Source organism: Bos javanicus, chromosome 3, assembly GCF_032452875.1.
Source record: "Bos javanicus breed banteng chromosome 3, ARS-OSU_banteng_1.0, whole genome shotgun sequence".
NCBI classification, from domain to species: domain Eukaryota; kingdom Metazoa; phylum Chordata; class Mammalia; order Artiodactyla; family Bovidae; genus Bos; species Bos javanicus.
In genome coordinates, this window is record NC_083870.1 from 120,414,508 (window position 1) to 120,433,864 (window position 19,357).

The following is a 19,357-nucleotide window of genomic DNA, read 5'->3' on the forward strand; positions in this document are numbered from 1 at the left end:
AAATAGATAGGCAAACAGTGGAAACGGTGAGAGACTGTTTTTTTGGGGTTCCAGAATCACTGCAGATGGTGATTGCAACCATGAAATTAAAAGACGTATGACCAACCTAGGCAGCATATTAAAAAGCAGAGATTACATTGCCAACAAAGGCCCATCTAGTCAAAGCTATGGTTTTTCCAGTATTCATGTATGGATGTGAAACTTGGACTATATAGAAAGCTGAGTGCCAAACAATTGATACTTTTGAACTGTGGTGTTGGAGAAGACTCGAGAGTTCCTTAGACTGCAAGCAGATCCAGGCAGTCCATCCTAAAGGAGATCAGTCCTGGGTGTTCATTGGAAGGACTGATGCTGAAGCTGAAACTCCAATACTTTGGCCACCTGATGCGAAGAGCTGACTTGCTGGAAAAGACCCTGGTGCTGGGAAAGATTGAGGGCAGGAAGAGAAGGGGACGACAGAAGATGAGATGGTTGGATGGCATCACCGACTCAATGGACTTGAGTCTGAGTAAATTCCGGGAGGTGGTGATGGACAGGGAGGCCTGGGGTGCTGCAGTCCATGGGGCCACAGAGTCAGACACCACTGAGCGACTGAATGAACTGAAGTGACTGAAGAATTCAAAGTGAAGTCGCTCAGTCGTGTCCGACTCTTTGCGGCCCTATGGGCTGTAGCCTACCAGGCTTCTCTGTCCATGGGATTTTCCAGGCAAGAATACTGGAGTGGGTTGCCATTTCCTTCTCCAGGGGATTGTCCCAACTCAGGGACTGAACCTGGATCTCCCACATTGCAGGCAGATGCTTTACCATCTGAGCCACCAGGGAAGCTGGTGGAAGAATTCAAAGGGAGAGGGGGGTGGCAAAAGCTGCAACTACAATAGAGACTCTGAAATATCAAAAACTTACATTAAATGGGTAATTTTTAGGAAAATAAGTTACCCAAACTGAATCTGTAAGGAAAAGAAAGTTTAAATAACACGCTCCAATATTTGAAGAAACAAACATAAAAGTCACAACAAAAAGGCAGACCCAGGTGCTTCCGTAAGGAGGCCCCAAGAAATTGTCTTCCCAACTTACTCACGAAGCCAGGGGGCTTCAGTACCTCCCAGGTGAGGAGAGAGAATGTGTGAATTTCATTAGGTACTTAAAAACAAAAGCCTAAAATAATCTAGCCAACGGATTCAAAGATGTAAAAACAAATGTGTAATATATAATGATAAAGTCAAGTTTAATCCAATTATGCAAGGTGCTAAGTATCAGGAAAATAGATTAAAATAATTCACCACATTATTAGCACTGAAGCAGGAATGATTTTATCATCTCAAACCATTCAAATAAAGAATGTGGTTTACTTGAGGATAAAGAATAAAGAGACAGTCTGCCCGCTCCTGATACCAACTAGAAATGCAAGGACCCATTCCCCAACTCAGCGATGGGCACCTCAGCAGAGGCGCTCGTCCTGGGGTCACGAGGAGACAGGGACCCATTCCCTAACTCAGTGATGGGCACCTCAGCAGAGGCGCTCGTCTCGGGGTCACGAGGAAACAGGCTGTTGAGCTTTTTCTATTCAAGCCTGCAGAGGGAATCTAACCAGGGCAGTACGGCAGGAAGATAGCAGGCATGACTGGACATAAGGCTGCCAGTGCCAGACAGTACAGTTGTAAGTACAAGATCCAGGAAGGTCTTTATGAACACACTGTTAGAATTAAACCAGGAACTCAGTAAGTTTTCTGGAAACAAGATCAGCACACAAAATCAATCATGTTCTAAAATGTCACCAACAGACTGTTAGGAATAAATCTAGTAAGAAAGTAGGTTTTATGGAGAATACTGTAAAAACCTTTGTCAAAATACAGAAAAAAACAAAATAAATGGAGAAATGACCTACTCATCTATACAGTAAAGCTAAATTAAACATACAAACTGCAATTCTCTAGTTAGGGAGAATAACTAGAAAAATAATTTCTATTTTTTTGCATAGAAATTCAGTGCAAACACTACTTAAATCCCAAGCGGGCCATGTATGTGCATGTGTGTATAATTCTGTAATCAGAGTTTATATAATTTTCATTTATACAGTATTTCTATATATATGTACATAAATATTTTATAACTACCATAAAATATGTACATATATACAATTTTGCAAAGTCTAAAATACAGTTTTTGGAGGCAGTACAATAAACACAGTGTAAAACATCTTATCAATGACTTTATGTTGATCACATGTGGAAATGGTAGTGTTTTGCATTAGGTTAAACAATACATTATCAAACTTAAATTTCACTTGCTTCTTTTTACATTTTTAGAGTGGGTACTAGAAAATTTTAAATTATGTCTGTAGCTCTTCCTCAACAGCAGTGCTGCACAGTGGGTTTTCCAAACCAAGCCAGAAAGAAACGTAACCTGACAAAGTATTCTTCTTATTAATAAACTTCATAACTTCATTTGTCTCAGTCACGAAAATCTCTCCTCTCCCACAAGCACCTGAGGGCAGAGGACATGGTCTCAAAGACCTTAGAGACAAGTGACCACGTGGTGTACAGTCTTTCTTCCACTCTAATAAACCCATTAAAAAACAAAGGCAAGATACAAAGATCTTTCACAGACATGCAGGAAACATTTCATTTGTAATTTAAAAAAAGGTTTGAAGGTAGGATGAGAGTCTATATTTCACCTCTCAAATTGGCAAGGAAAAAAAAACCTTGAGGACAGCAATGGTATGAGCGTGCTGCTGTGGCTGGGAGGAGGACTGAGTGGCCTCTCTGAGGACCAGTATGATTATACACTGTACTTTAGGTACAATTTCCCTTCTTCTTAGAGCTTCCATATATATACTCATTCAGTTCAGTTCAGTTGCTGAGTCGTGTCCGACTCTTTGCAACCCCATGAATTGCAGCACGCCAAGCCTCCGTGTTCATCACCAACTCCCGGAGTTCATCCAAACTCATGTCCATTGAGTCAGTGATGCCATCCAGCCATCTCATCCTCTGTCGTCCCCTTCTCCTCCTGCCCCCAATCCCTCCCAGCATCAGGGTCTCTTCTAATGAGTCAACTCTTTGCATGAGGTGGCCAAAGTACTGGAGTTTCAGCTTTAGCATCAATTCTTCCAAAGAACACCCAGGACTGATCTCCTTTAGAATGGACTGGTTGGATCTCCTTGCAGTCCAAGGGAGTCTCAAGAGTCTTTTCCAACACCACAGTTCAAAAGCATCAATTCTTCTGCGCTCAGCTTTCTTTAGAGTTCAACTCTCACATCCATACATGACTACTGGAAAAACCATAGCCTTGACTAGACGGGCCTTTGTTGGCAAAATAACGTCTCTGCTTTTGAATATGCTATCTAGGTTGGTCATAGCTTTTCTTCCAAGGAGCAAGCGTCTTTTAATTTCATGGCTGCAATCACTATCTGCAGTGATTTTGGAGCCCCCAAAATAAAGTCTGACACTGTTTCCCCATCTATTTGCCATGAAGTGATGGGACCAGATGCCACGATCTTAGTTTTCTGAATGTTGAGCTTTAAGCCAACTTTTTGACTCTTCTCTTTCACTTTCATCAAGAGGCTTTTTATTTCCTCTTCACTTTCTGCCATAAGGGTGGTGTCATCTGCATATCTGAGGTTATTGATGTTTCTCCTGGCAATCTTGATTCCAGCTTGTGCTTCTTCCAGCCCAGCGTTTCTCATGATGTACTCTGCATAAAAGTTAAATAAGCAGGGTGACTATATACAGCCTTGACGTACTCGTTTTCTTATTTGGAACCAGTCTGTTGTTCCATGTCCAGTTCTGTTGCTTCCTGACCTACATATAGGTTTCTCAAGAGGCAGGTCAGGTGGTCTGGTATTCCCATCTCTTTCAGAATTTTCAACATACCCAAAGATACAGGTACTGTTTGCATTCTCATAGGAGCGAAAGGCTGGCCGCCTGTGTTGTTCTTAGCAGGAAGAGAACTGTACCCTCTTGACCGACGTCCACACACGTCCAAGTCTCCTTTCTCCCAGCAACTATGCCTGACGCCACTGTGCCCACGGACGCCCTGACCCCAGCCCCGCCTGCGACACTGCACGCACGCCCCGCCACCGCCCCCCCCCCCCCCAACCACGCTCACGCAAGGCTTGCTTCTCATTTAATCACGTAACGTAAAAATAACACCAAACAAGGAAATAAAAGCAAAGAGAAACGGACGATGCGTCGGGAGTCTGGTTCGTGTAGGACGGGGTTATGCAGCAGAGGCCTGGTCAGCGTCCGCGCGGCAGAGGGGCCGCTCTCCACTGTGCTGATGCTACGTGCCCAGTTGTGTCAGAGGCACGTCTGTCCGCATGAAGCACCTCTAGGGCACCTGGGCCAGGGAGACCAGGCCCGGCGCACGGTCGGACACCGAGCGGTGGCAGCGCCCGAGCGACGGAGGAGCGCTCTCACTGACGTGAAAGGACAGCAGGTTTACGGCTCTGGGAGCGGAGCGCACAGAAAAGCGCGCAGTCCACACGCCTCTTCCAGATGGTGGGCGGGCCGGGCTGAGCACGCAGGCGAGACCACACTGCGCGCCTCTCTCCAGCGCAGACCCCCGCCTGGAGGAGACGGAGGGGCTCTTCGTCTGAAGCCGGTCGGCTACGACGAGCAGAAGCCAGGGTCACAGGCCTTTCTCATGTGGTCTTAGACCACGTTTACAGCAACAAGCCTTCTCCGCGGTGGTGTCTGGGTGACGGGCTAGAGAGGACACGGCTCTCCCCTAACCGCGTGAAGCCTCGGGATCCAGACGCACCGGCGCACAGTCTCTCGGCGTCTGGAAGACGCAGAGGCCGAGCCCTGCCAGCAGCACAATCGGGGAGCACAGACTCCCTCCGCCTCGGGCCACGCCTTCGGGGCCTCGCGCCTGGAAACCCGGGCAGATCCCTTCCCACCGGAGACCGGGAAGCCTCCCCGCGCCTCACTGGGCGGCTGTCTCCATCAGAGGACTCCTCTGCGCTCTGTCTTTGATTGTGTCATTAGAGAAAGCAACACCTGCTTCCAGGTGCAGGCCACGCTTCAGAGCAGCCCTCCACACACAGGCTTGTGGACTGTCTGGAAAAACAGGACGAGGAAGGCCGCGTCAGGAGGGCTCAGGCAGGCTCCCCCCAAGTCCTGCGATTAACCCACAAGAAACAAAATAACCCCAAATCTGACCTAGGGCAATATACTTGGAGATGTTTTTCTTCCTGCAATTTACATACAAAAGTTCCACGAGTTAGAATGAGCTTAGCTCAAGTTTATAAGAAACTTTGCTATGAATATAGAGCTAGGTAAACCTACACTTGAATATTTAAGAATTAGAACCAGTCCTGTCCAAACAGAAACGGAATGCTCTTCTACAGCGGAAGGAGCAGAAACACCTGGTCTTCAGATTTTCTTCTCTCCAGCAGGAGCCTCGGTGGGCTCTTGTCTGCTTGGCGACCCTGGGCTCACCCACCTCTTCAAAGGCCATGTTTCCTCTGTCAGGAGGAGATGGAGAATTCTGTCAAACCTGAAATAAATGGAAATCTGAAGGTGCAATGTCTGGTGGATACGTGGATGAATCAGAACTTCCCAGTCAGGCTGAAACAGTTACTGCCTGGTCATCAAAGGAGCGTGCAGTCTTGGTTATCCTGACGGAAGATTTATGCTGGACGCGTCTCATCAGGTGGTGCTTTCAGCTGGTTTACTTTGAGCAGGACTTGTTGGAATTAATCGTTTGGTTTTCCAGAAGCAGCTCATAATAGAGGCTCCCTTCCAATCCCTAGGAGCAGGCGATGGCACCCACTCCAGTACTGTGGCCTGGAAAATCCCATGGACGCTGCAGTAGGCTGCAGTCCATAGCGTCGCACAGAGTCTGACATGACTGAGCGACTTGGCAGCTTCCAATCCCACCACACACACACCACCTTCATTGGATGAGGGTTGGCCTGTGGCGTGGCTGGTGGTCCTTCTCACTTGCCCGCGAGCTCTTCCGTTCCACATTATTGTACCATATCCACTTTTCACTGCCCTTCAAAGTGTGTTTCAAAAATGGAGAATTTTTGTTACATTTAAGTAGAGAACTGCCTGCAGCAATATGATGAAAAAGGTGGTTTTTTTTTTCCCCATTTATAGCGAACCCAAAACATCAAATGGTGCAAATGATTTTCAATGCTTGATTTGGATGTTTAAGTATGTCAGCCATCTCCAGTGTGGTATAACATTGACTGTTTTCAATTAATGTCTTGATTTGACTGCTGTCAACTTCAACTGGTTTACTCGACCATGGAGCATCGTCCAGAGAGACTCTCCAGCACAAAATTTCAAAAACCACTTTGATACATTTCATTCGTGACAGCACCTTCTCCATACACTGCACAAATCTTTTTTGTGTGTTTCAGTTGTGTTTTTACCATTTCTTTAAATAATAAAGCACAATATGGCAAAAATATTGTTTTTCTTCCATCTTCAATATTAAAACGACTACACAGAAATTCACCAATTTTGGTTTTTTAAATGCACGTTGAAAGGACAGCTGTCCCAGTAGAACCTGCCAGCTGTTCCAAATGAAGCTGACGACAACCACGCGCCGCTCGAGTCGTCACGTGGGAGCAGCGCGCCGACCGTGTGGCCGACCAGCCCCACGGCTCCCTGTGCCTCTGCTGGTGTCAGCAGCTCGGTCGTGTCCGACCCCGTGCAGCCCCGTGGACTGCGGCACACCAGGCTTCCCTGTCTTTCACTATCTCCCAGAGTCTGCTCAAATTCATGTCCACTGACTTGGTGATGCCATCCAACCATCTCATTCTCTGTCATCCCTCTTCTCATCTTGCCCTCAATCTTTCCCAGCATCAGGGTTCTTTCCAGAGTCAGCTCTTCATACCAGGTGGCCAAAGCACTGGAGCTTCAGCTTCAGCATCAGTCCTTCCAATGACTATTCAGGACTGATTTCCTTTAGGATTGACTGGTTTGATTCCCTTGCTGTCCAAGGGACTCTCAAGAGTCTTCTCCAACACCACAATTTGAAAGCATCAATTCTTTGGCGCTCAGCCTTCTTTACGGTCCAACTCTCACATCCGTACATGACTAGTGGAAGAACTATAGCTTTGACTGTATGGACCCTTTGCCTCTAGAACCATATAAATCAAAGAAAAATAAACTCTAAAAACAATTAAGTCCTGCTTCTTTATCTTGATGCTGGTTATATGGGAGGTTCAGTTACTGTTTATGGCTCAATCTTCACTAAGGATTTGCATAGTTCTCTATATGTTTACTATACCTCATTAACAGTTTTAGTAAAAAAATTGGAAAGCAACCTAAATAAAAATGTCACAACATGGCATAAGCATCAGAGAAAACACTTTAAAACACAGTAACTTGACGGTGTATTCCAAGTGGGATAAACCTAGAAACATTAGTTACTGTCATTCTAAAACTATTCTACATTGTTGGATCAGGTTATCATCCTTAAAAACCAATTTTCAGCATAAGTAAAAACCATGCAGATAGTTACCTGAATTGGAAACACCTATATTCATAGCCATGAAATTAAAAGACGCTTACTCCTTGGAAGGAAAGTTATGACTAACCTAGAGAGCATATTCAAAAGCAGAGACATTACTTTGCCAACAAAGGTTCATCTAGTCAAGGCTATGGTTTTTCCTGTGGTCATGTATGGATGTGAGAGTTGGACAGTGAAGAAGGCTGAGTGCCAAAGAATTGATGCTTTTGAACTGTGGTGTTGGAGAAGACTCTTGAGAGTCCCTTGGACTGCAAGGAGATCCAACCAGTCCATTCTGAAGGAGATCAGCCCTGGGATTTCTTTGGAAGGAAGGATGGTAAAGCTGAAACTCCAGTATTTTGGCCACCTCATGCGAAGAGTTGACTCACTGGAAAAGACTCTGATGCTGGGAGGGATTGGGGGCAGGAGGAGAAGGGGACGACAGAGGATGAGATGGCTGGATGGCATCGCTGACTCTATGGACGTGAGTCTGAGTGAACTCCGGGAGTTGGTGATAGACAGGGAGGCCTGGCGTGCTGCGATTCATGGGGTCGCAAAGAGTCGGACACGACTGAGCGACTGATCTGATCTGATCTGATATTCATGGCTGCTTCCCAGGCCTATCTGCTAGGAAAGCAATGTGTTGTCTGAGCACACAGACCGTGGCCGTGGACACCATTCCCCACCGTGAGAGGAGACGGCTGCACCCTGGCCACTCCCCACCGTGAGAGAAGACGGCTGCACCCCGGCCACAAGATGGGATGTCGTGTTGCAGCAGGGAGCAAGGATGCAGTCATAGGCAAAAGGGGTCACCTCCAAAGAATGCAGAAGTCAACTTGCAGGAACAATCTGGACTATCAAAAGAACTGTTTCAGGTCTTCGCTGGTAGTACAGTGGGAAATGCAGGGGACACGGGTTTAATCCGTGGTCTGGCAAGATCCCAGGAGAAGGAAATGGCAACCCACTCCAGTATTCTTGCTTGGAAAATCCTGCGGCCAGAGGAGCCTGGAGGGCTGCTGTCCATAGGGGCGTACAGTCGGACACAACTGAAGCGACTTAGCATGCATGCATGCATGCATGCACTGGAGAAGAAAACGGCACCCCACTCCAGTCCTCTTGCCTGGAAAATCCCATGGACGGAGGAGCCCAGTAGGCTGCAGTCCATGGGGTTGCTACGAGTCGGACACGACTGAGCAACTTCACTTTCACTTTTCACTTTCATGCATTGGAGAAGGAAATGGCAACCCACTCCAGTGTCCTTGCCTGCAGAATCCCAGGGACAGAGAAGCCTGGTGGGCTGCCGTCTATGGGGTCGCACAGAGTCAGACATGACTGAAGCAACTTAGCAGCAGGAGCAGCCAGCAAGATCCCATATGTGCAAAGCAACTAAGCCTGTGTGCCACACCAGAGAAAACCCCAATGAAAGGTAATTCCAGAAAAAACTGCTTCAGGGGGTTGCAAGACACCTATATATATTATACATATATATCTATCTATCTACAAGTTCATAGTACTGGGGGGGAGTAACAAAAATGCATTGTTGCTTCAGAAGTTGCTAGTCCAAATATACTCTAAACATGAATAAATGAAAAGAAATAATTTCTCTTTTCTCTCCAATAGGAACTGTATTTCAAAGTAATCAGAATTAGTAAGAGAAACCTTCATACAAAAATGCCAATAAGTAAATGTACAAACAAAACTAGAGAAGTCCTCATTTTGCAACTGTCTACTGTAGGCTAAATCATGGCCCCAAAGGCATCCGTGTGCGCAGCCCTGGAGCCTGTGAGCGTGAACCGTGAACTAGGTCAGACCACGAGATGGGAGACTATGTAAGAGGGGCACTCACGCTCACAGGGGGTGCAAGAAGCTGTGAAAAGCAAGAACTGGATTCTTTCCAGAACCCCTGAAGGGAGTCTTGCTGACACCTCAACCTGACCCCACGGAGGCTGACTTCAGCCAAGTTCCTGGTGACTCGTTACATCAGCAACAGGAAACTAATACACCAACCACACAGGGGAAAGAAGCAAAAGGCCTGCTGAGCCCACGAGATAACGGGCAATGCAAAACTTTATAAGGGGCAGAGGCAGCCTGCTGGCACTACATTCACTGATCGATTGTAACACAGCCAACAGCAAGACAGCCAGACACCGCGCCTCCTGGCAGAATGCACATGCCCGACCCAGCACAATCTAGGCCGTGTTCTTGACACCCTCCCTACTCCTTCTTGGCAAAAACAAACAAAACCCCCAAACCCGAAACACCCCTCCCCAACGAACTAAGCATCCAGATGTAGCTACCAGTTTACAGGAAATAATGAGGATCAGTGGACGCGCCACCATCACAAACAACTGACCCAGTCCAGACCATGGAGACTTGAAAAACATATCCTCTGACATTTGGAGAAAATGGAACACAGAACAGATACTGGGTGATAGTAACAAAATGTAGCTAATTTTGTTAGGTATAATTTCTTTAAAGCCCTCACCTACTGAAGATACATGCTAAAGTATTCACAAGTGACATGAAGTGGGCTTTGCCTTAAAATACTCAACGTTCAAACTATGACCAGTGTGGAACAAGCAGGGAAGATGAATAAAAATGGCAAAACTCTGACCACTGTTGGAGCTGTGTGACAGGTGTATGAAGTATCCATATCCTCTCCTATCTGGCTATGTTTGAAGGTTTTTCTAACAATAAGGGGTTCAGAAAAGGAAAAGATCAAAGAGCACTGCTTAGCAGGGTGTACAAAGCTATCCTCGGAGGATGAATCAAACTTGCAAATTTTATAAATTTTACAAGGAGAAATGAAGATAAACGAGCCAATAAGCATTTAAGACGGAAAACAGAAAAATCAAAGAAAGTACATGGAATAAATAAAGAATTGGTGAAATAGAAAACAAAAACAACCAAAATACAGCTGATTTGGTAAATCAAAACCAAAATCAGAAAAAAACATAACTAAAATCAATTTCTCTGAAAAAAGCAATTAACTCTTTCAAGCCTGTCAGACAAGGGAAGAGCACATGGAAAACACAAGCGCACAGGGATGGGGCTCTGGGCACCTGGTGCCGAAGGTAAGAACGGGGTGATAAATGGCAGTAATTTATCTTCTGGTAGCTCCCAAAGATGTAAGAGCTTCTTTGCCCCATGAGAGCTCCAGGGATTATTTTGAGTCTCACTGGCACTGGTTGGGTTCTGAGCCCGTCAGGGGCCAAGGGGATGGAGTATGTCTGTTAGCCACAGTTAATCAGGGTGCTCCCACAAGCTGGGCCGCTTCATCCCCAACACACGGCCTGCACACGGTGGCAAGGGTGGCTCCCCAAACAATGCGAGGGAGCTGCAGAGAAAAGACGATCAACTACACACTAGTTTACAAAGTTAAAACACCAGCCCGATAAATCCACTCTGAACTCAGAGAACAAGGCACCATGAGTAAGCAGGTCTGTGCGAGGGACGCAGTGAGGACTCGTTATTAGGTAATGTAATCTCACACACAGAGCCCAGAGAAGGTGCACAAACATATATGCAGAACTGAAAGATGCCATTTAAAAAAGCCCATCTGGCTGATGAAACTCAGCACCTATTCCTTACTTCCTATGGAATATAATTTCAGGAACAGAAGGAAATGGCCACATGAAGAACATTTCCCAGAAGAAAAACATACCACATTTAGTGAAAAGCCAAAATTATCCTATTAAGTAACAAACCAGCAAAGATGTCTATTGATACCATGGTCAAAGACTGTCAAACATGCAACTTAAGGAGAAATAATGAAGCTAAGAGACAAACGCCAGTACCTGTGGATGGCCCTCTGTTTAGAAAACCCCTCTGTTACAGTGAAGAGTTAGGAAGCTGAAGGGAGGCTCGGTGTTGCCAAAACAAAGCCCATGCGAGATGCCTGAGTCGCAGAGCAGCGCCACTCTCGGGGAGACTGACCTCCGAGATGTCTGTCTTCCCCTAAGTCCACCTACACCCTCAGAGAAATGCCGAATGACATCTGTGGTCAGCAGAGCTACAGCCACCCAAAGATACCAGGTCCTGCTATTTGGAATTTAAACATTACTCTACCTGGAAAAAAAAGTCTTTCCAGAAGTGAGTGAAGACTACCCTGAATTATCTGAGTGGGTCCTTCTGAAAGAGAGGAAGAGACCACACAGAGGTCAGGGTATCATGAAGATGGAGGCAGAGGCGGGACACAGGGGCAGCCACGAGAGGCTGGAGGCAGGAGCGCCAGAGGGAGAGCAGACGGCCAGGTGTCAGATTCCAGCTCCAGAACTGAGAGAAGAAATTTCTGTTGTTTTAAGCTATTACATTTGTCATAATTTATTTTGGCAGCCATAGGAAACGTAACACAAGGTCCCAGTAGGTTTTTAAAAAAAATATATATGTACTGTCAAAAAAAAAGGCGGGGGGGTGGTTTTCCTAGATTCACCTAAAAATAAAACTGTCCTAGGTTATTTGAAAAAAAGAAAAAAGTGGGGGATTCAACCTAAAATTAGCAAAGCACACCATAAAGCAAGTCATTAGTACTTGGGGTTTCGGCTAAGGAAGAGGAAAATGGATAAATGAAGCAAACTCAGGTGTATCCGTGAGTTTAGCATTTGAAACAAACGCCACTTCAAGTCAGCAAGGAAGGCGGGTCTAGACAATCAACAGAGCTGGGCCCACTTGCAAGCCATTTTGAAAAACATAAAGACTGATCCCCACCTCACAACAGAAACCAAAGTACATTTCAGCTGGGTTAGAAACCTGAGGGTGAAGAGACAGGAAGACTGGGGAGGACAGCCAACTGATGATCCAGACTAGAGGCCACCAAGGAAGATACAGACGCACTCGAGTCTACGAGAGCTTTAGTTTCACACTGAAGGCGACCTAATGCAGAAGTCAGGGTACACGGAGTTCTCCTCTGGCTGGAAAACATCTCAACACATAGTTCACAGGAAACTAACACACACTGCATAAACACAGGAATTCGTGTGTTCATCCTCATTTAGTCCTCATACTATGAGGTCAACAAAGATGAGCAAAAGTCATGCAACCAGTTCTGAAACGGTGAGGAAAACAGGCTCCTGATCACTGAGGATGTGTAACATTAGAAGCAATTTAAAAACATTTAACAAACAACAAACACACACAATCCAATTCAGTGGTAACATCCAAAGAAGCTGCTCACCAGAAGCAGCAGCACCGCACACAGGTGTAAGGAGGCTCAGAGGAGCGCCGTGACACGCCGAGAATGAGAAAGACACGTGTGCACCAGAGGGAAGGTGGTCACGGACTGCACAGCGACGCGCCGACACCATACGGCAGGCGTCACCGCCCATGAAGTGGGCTCCGGAGCAGCCTCAGGAGGGCGCACGGAGAGCACAGAAGGCTGCCTTCAAAGCGGGGACCGGGTCCACGTGACGGCGTGCAGGGCTGACCATACAGCAGGGGCTGCACGCGAGCGGTGGGGACTCCCCCGAGCCAGGACACAGGACGGGCCTTAAGGGGCTTCCAGTGGCCAAACCCAGGACCATAGGAACACCAAAATAAATAACAATAAAAAATGACAACCAGCTGAATAAAATGGGAAACTCTTAGCCTAGAGTGACTGAGAAGACCTGAAGCAACAGATACTTAGTTTCAAAACCACCTCCCCCCACACAGTCGTTAACCACAAAGACTTCACAGCTGCCAAGTGTGCAGACTCTACCTTCAAGTGACCCATCCCAGAGCAGACAAACTGAAACTGTGTCCTGGGGGGACCCAAGGCCAAGAAGGCCCAGCACACCTGTGCCATTCCAGCCGAAGGCGCGAAACCTGATCTAACCCAAAGAAAACCCACAAGCCCACTCAGAGACACTAGCGAAAGAACTGCTTGTGACCATTAAGCGTCACAGCCAGGAAAGCCACGGTAAGGCGGAGCCAATGCGAACCGGCCTGCAGGTGCTAAGGATGCACGGTGGCGGCTGCGCCGAGTGTCCCGTCTGCAGGACACACACCGGCACCGCCAGGGCTTCACGGCCCCAGCCACCTGCCGGTGGCGCAGAAACATCTGCCCTGCACCATGGCTGCAACTGCTCGGAAAGTACGTGCTAGAATTTTTTTTCTTAAATATCTAAATGGAGGATAGCACTACCTTTGTGATTAGAAAAAATAAACAGCTTAATTTGGAAACAAACACACTGACGTAGGACAGGGCTGCACATGACACTGACAATTCAACTCAGAGTCAAAACCCAATTCTAATCACATCTGGTGAACTCTGCGTTCACTCCACCAACAAAGGTCCATCTAGGCAAGGCTGTGGTTTTTCCAGTGGTCATGTACGGATGTGAGGGTTGACACATAAAGAAGGCTGAGCGCCGAACAATTGATGCTTTCAGACTGGGGTGCTGGAGGAGACTCTTGAGAGTCCCTTGGACTGCAAGGAGATCCAACCAGTCCATTCTGAAGGAGATCAGCCCTGGGATTTCTTTGGAAGGAATGATGCTAAAGCTGAAACTGCAATACCTTGGCCACCTGATGCGAAGAGCTGACTCACTGGAAAAGACCTTGATGCTGGGAAAGACTGAGGGCAGGAGGAGAAGGGGGCAACAGAGGTCGAGATGGTTGGATGGCATCACTGACTCGATGGACGTGAGTTTGAGCAAGGTCCGGGAGACAGTGGAGGACAGAGGAGCCCGGCGAGCTACAGTCCACGGTGTGGCACAGAGTCGGACACCACAGTGAATGAACGACAACGGAGTTCACTATTTAGATCAGCGCACTTTTCACCCAGTCTATGTCGCCTGACAGCGTTTCTAGCTGAACGTGATACACCGTGACAATGCTAGAGCCTGTTACACGCTATCTGCTCAGAGCTCCCGAAAGCCGCCTTTTAACCATCAGACCGCGCCAGGGAAGCTGCTCACAGTGCATGTCCAGGTGCTGAGCAGCACACCTCAGACAGCGCCAGGGTCCCCACGGGGGCTCCCGGGGCGCGCCCCTAGAGGCGGCAGGAGGCCTGACGGAGTCCAGAGGCACTCTCAGAGCTTTTCAGACACCACGTCCGGGAAGGATGCGCCCTCGGAGCCAGCCACGACAGGCTGCTCTCTGACCAAGAAGCAGAACTGAGCAGGCAGTACTGGGCCAGCCACGCTGCATGAAGCGGACACCACCCAGGGAGAGCGCGGCGACATTCAGGCTGGGCTAGGAGGCCGCCCACCCCATCAGCAACGGCTAAAAGAGAGGAGACACACGGCACCACCACTGCAGGACTGGGGTGAGGAGACGGGCAGACAAGAAAAGAGACACTGGAATGAAAAGCACCCTGTAAGAAGCCTCCTAATGCACATGAGTAAGTTCCTAATATGCTGAAACAAAAACCATACACCTTCAGCGAAGCCACAGACTAACTGATAACAGTAACCTAGTAACTATGCACGTGAGACTGGACAGGAAGTCCTCTCACGCCATGTCTCCCTCGGAGGTCCAGTCCCGACACGACGCACACACAGTGTGGAGCCGTCCAGAGGAGTCAGGGCTGCGGCTCGCGCCCAGGCCCTCCAGCCCACGGCGCGCCGGCAGGCGGCACACCTGAAGCCCAGCCGCGGAGCGCGAGAGGCCGCCACGCCCCGCCGCTCCAGGAGCGACGCGGTTCCCGGGCCGGGGAGCCGAGTGTGCCTTCAAAGACCACAGAAAGCTGCCTCTCCCAGTAGCACCGTCCTATCGCCTCTGCCCCATCTTTCAGAAAGAGCCGCGCGCACCAATCGCAAGGGAACACGACGCTCACCTCCAGCGCCTGTGAAATGAGGGGACGGCCCCCAACAGCAGCAAGTCTGAGGTCACTCTGCCTGCAGTGGGATCCGGCCTGGACGCTGCAGAAACTGCCAGGCTGAGTGTGGGTCACAGGCAGCCTGGCAGCTCTGCTGAGCTCACTGCTGCGGTGACAAAGCCAACACAGAACTTTGGTCTCAGGGGCGGGAGAGTCAGCTCCAAGCAAAAGCAAACGTGTCAAAATAGAAGCCTTGTTTCTAAAGGAAAAAAACTATTCTTCAAGTTGATCTCACACACACTGATTCAAGCCAGGGCGACAGGACCACCTAACTAATCTCATACTCAGGAGAAAAAGTCAAAACTGCCAATATAATTCAGCAATTCCATCTGAAAGTATTTATAAATGAGCTAAGTACCAATGAAATGAGAAAGCTACCACGTAACAGTGAAATGAATAGCTGCGGTTGAGTCACTAAGTTGTGTCTGACTCTCTGCAACCGCATGGCCTGTAGCCCTCCAGGCTCCTCCGTCCAAGGGGCTCTTCCGGCAAGAATACTGGAGTGGGTTGCCATTTCCTTCTCCAGGGGATCTTCTCAGACCATGGATCAAACCTGCATCTTCTGTACTGGCAGGCAGATTCTCTACCACTGAGCCACCAGGGAAGCAGTAACACATACACAATAAAACTGATTAGGGTAACGCACTGATTTTGCTCACAGTGGCCAGCAAAAGCTGGGGGTCCACCCCAAACTGGCATCACCTCACACCTTACGTCCAAGGCTCAGGGCGCCACCTGACAGCGGTGAAGAGTGAGTTTACAGTCCCAACAAAGTCCACGGCCTCCTGTTCATAAGCGACAGGACACCACCGAGGGAAGCACGGCTCCTAACTGTCAGAAGAGCACATCAAAAAGGCAGGAAGAGCAGAGCACCTTATCCTCCTCTATTCTTCCTTAATTTAGAGAGAGAGAGTTAAAGCAAGGACGATGCGTTCTCAAGGCATCAGAACCCACACCCCGTCTGCTAAGAAGGGAGCCCTGAGGGGCAGAACCGCTTCTCAGACGTCACTCACCTCAACCAGAGTCTCAAGAGCAGCAGAAACTGCCAACGCACACCACCTTTTCAAAACTGGTTTCTAACTCTACACTTGCACGGCTGGCTCTCCCGCTCTGGCCTCTCCTGGCGCTGAGGGGCCGGGCCCTTCTGGGGGCAGCAAGTGCTGCGCTGGGCCATCTCCCCCAAGCCGTCTGCTGTGGCAACCCTGACAGCAGCGCTCTCCAGGGGCCCGGGGGGCCTCCCGAGGGGCAGGGACGTTGCCAGGCAGGCGGTGCTCCCCAGGTGCCTGCGAGCTCTCTGCTCGCCCCAGGAGCACACGCCCAGGGTCTGCAGGACAGACGCAGCGGGCCGGGGCAGAGCCCTCCCTCCCAGGCCCCTTCTCTAACCCCAGCCGCCCAGGCCACATGGTACCCGGGGGGCGGGAGGGGCGCACCTCCGCATCTGTGCAACGGAACTTCCCCAGGGCACACACCGGTTTATGCAGCAGAGCCAACGCTGCACGCAGACAGCTTCTGACCAAAGTCGTTTCCTCCCTCCACAAAGAAACCAGAAGTAGCCTGGGCCAGTCCGTCCTGTCCAGAAGCTGTGAGCAGGGGTGCTGAGCTGAGGTGAGCAGACAGTGCACCCTGCCCGCCAAGAGAGCGGCCGCTGCTGAGACACAGGGCCCTCCCTGACCATTTGGGCCGAGGCTACTGCCCCACCTTGGGAGCTTGGTCCCCACGCTCAGCCCCACCCAAATCAGCTGCCAGAAACAGAGAGAAAGATAAAGGTGGGAAGCACAGAAATCAGGCTGCAGGACACTTGGCTTCCCGGGCTCCAGTGGCCCGGGCGTGAGCTGACTCGCCACACAGAAGGCCGAGGAGGCTGCTCCGAACCCTTCTGTGCAGGCAGAGCCCATGCCAGCGCCACCAGGGGCGGCGGTGCCTGCAAGCCTAGAAAGCTGCCACGGCTGCAGCAGGCCCTGCAGCTCAGCAAAATGAGTCACGGACACGGCGCAGAAGCCACACTGTCCTCCATCAGGTCCCCTCCGAGCACACAGGCCCCAGCCACCACCAGGGCCACAACGAGCACAAGCCTAGCAGCGGCTTCTCCTGCAGCCCAGATGAGGCTGGGGGCGGGGAAAACCAAGAGGCGGCCACCCCGGAGCCTGTGGGGTCCTAAGGTGACGCTGCGGGGCAGCCACGAGTGGTGGAGCCGGGCGGCAGCCACAGGTGGTGGGAAGACGAGTCCAGCAGAGAGAGCTGACCAGACGGGACTGCGTGTCACTGCAGGCGCAGGCCCCGTGCGCTCAGCGGCTTCAGCCCTGGGCACCCTGATTTGTTCACTTCCTCCCAGAAAATCTACTGACGGGTATGCACTTTGTGAAAAATAAATGCCTGATGATGGACTCGATGATAATCAAAATTCTAAAGGGCACAGGACAATTTCCCAGTGTCTCCTTCGAAGTAGAATGGCTACCTCGCTGCAGAGGCCTGGCTGGCCCCAGCCCTGAACGCTCTATCACCTCTGGAGACCCTGAGAGGAAACACCAGGTAAGTTGTCAAGGGTGAATCTTTAAGCGTGCAAACTTCTGAGAGTGAAGACCAAGGCAGACCCCAAATCCCTGCGGTGTGACCATCCCTGGCCTGCACAGGGACTGGAACCAGTACCTGCCTCTGGTGTCACTGCGAGGATGACGGGCGCTCACGCGTGGAACGCTTAACCCAGCCTGGCAGAGCAAGCTGGTGGATTTTCTGTTACCAGGGCCTCCTTGCTGGCGGTGACAGCAGGACTCCGGCCGAGCACACGGCGTGGCCTTAACTCAGCCACGCTTCCGTCTTCTTTTTTCTAATTTCTTTTTATTTATTTTGTTAATCTTTTTTTTTTTTTAATTCAGTCACTCTTGCCAGGGGCTTCAACCCCCAGGCTCCTCTCTCGACTGAAAAACCTGACAGCACGTTAAAAAGCAGAGACATTACTTTGCCAACAAAGGTTCCTACAGTCAAGGCTGAGGTTTTCCTGTGGTCATGTACGGATGTGAGAGTTGGACCATAAAGAAGGCTGAACACCGAAGAATGGATGCTTTTGAACTGTGGTGTTGGAGAAGGCTCTGGAGAGTCCCTTGGACTGCAAGGAGATCCAACCAGTCCATTCTGAAGGAGATCAGCCCTGGGTGTTCATTGGAAGGACTGATGCTGAAGCTGAAACTCCAATACTTTGGCCACCTGATGTGAAGAACTGACTCCCTGGAAAAGACCCTGATGCTGGGAAAGACTGAAGGAGGGAGGAGAAGGGGACAACAGAGGATGAAATGGTTGGATGGCATCACCGACTCGATGAACATGGGTTTGAGCAAGCTCCGGGAGTTGGTGATGGACAGGGAAGCCTGGCATGCTGCAGTCCATGGGGTCGCAAAGAGTCAGACACAACTGAGCGACTGAACTGAACCGAGCTACTGAAACACCCCACGACATCTGGGTGTACCTGTACCCCTCACCCTCATCAACTCAAATGTCCACGTTTATTTTCCCCATCCGTAGGGGAAATATGATTTTAACGTCATCTTCAATCATGAGCAACTGAACTCTTGCTCTGCACTTTGCCACGTGAACTTCTTGACTGTGAAGACTGACCTATTCACAACCTCCATCCACTTCCTACCAGGGTGCCTGAGCACACGTTTAAAACAAAGTAAAATGCAAGCTGGGCTACAAACAATGGAGCAAACAGAAGAATAAGGAATATAAACAAAACTCAGGTTGTAAGCTAAAATCACGTTGCTAAAGTGTGCCCAGACAAAAGTAGTAAGAAAACACGATCAAAAAAGACCGTTTTTTGTTTTGTTTTGCCTGTCGGGCCTCTTGGCCGAAGGCAGTGGTTTTTTCCCCCTCTGGAAAAGAGAACCTGAAGTCCTGCCCTGGGGACGCCAGTACCAGCAGAGTGTCGGTAAGCCACTCTGCAGGCAGCGGAACGTAGTTCCTGCACAGCCACTGCTAAGGTCCTGGCCTTCTCCTCTCACTGGAGGCCCCTCAAAGACAGGAAGCCAGGCAAGAGTCTGGGAGGCATTCTTCTGGAGAATCCAAAGAGACCCAAAGAAGCCAAAAGGGTGCTGTACAGAA

At 49.4% G+C, this 19,357-nt stretch overlaps 2 protein-coding genes across 2 annotated transcripts in view; both read right to left on the reverse strand.

Annotated features, from left to right (window-relative positions):
• Window positions 1-19,357, reverse strand: part of HDLBP (high density lipoprotein binding protein) — a 58,439-nt gene that overhangs the window by 33,381 nt on the left and 5,701 nt on the right. The gene's annotated exons all lie outside the window — the stretch shown is intronic.
• Window positions 1-19,357, reverse strand: part of LOC133245239 (collagen alpha-1(I) chain-like) — a 31,140-nt gene that overhangs the window by 4,820 nt on the left and 6,963 nt on the right. Inside the window, exons 5-11 of the mRNA XM_061413186.1 lie at window positions 17,718-17,774; window positions 17,267-17,500; window positions 16,961-17,001; window positions 16,349-16,586; window positions 15,972-15,997; window positions 14,900-15,111; window positions 4,336-4,444 (exon numbers count right to left, since the gene is read on the reverse strand). Of these exons, the coding sequence (XP_061269170.1) occupies window positions 4,336-4,444; window positions 14,900-15,111; window positions 15,972-15,997; window positions 16,349-16,586; window positions 16,961-17,001; window positions 17,267-17,500; window positions 17,718-17,774 (917 nt within the window). The remainder of the gene's footprint in view (window positions 1-4,335; window positions 4,445-14,899; window positions 15,112-15,971; window positions 15,998-16,348; window positions 16,587-16,960; window positions 17,002-17,266; window positions 17,501-17,717; window positions 17,775-19,357) is intronic.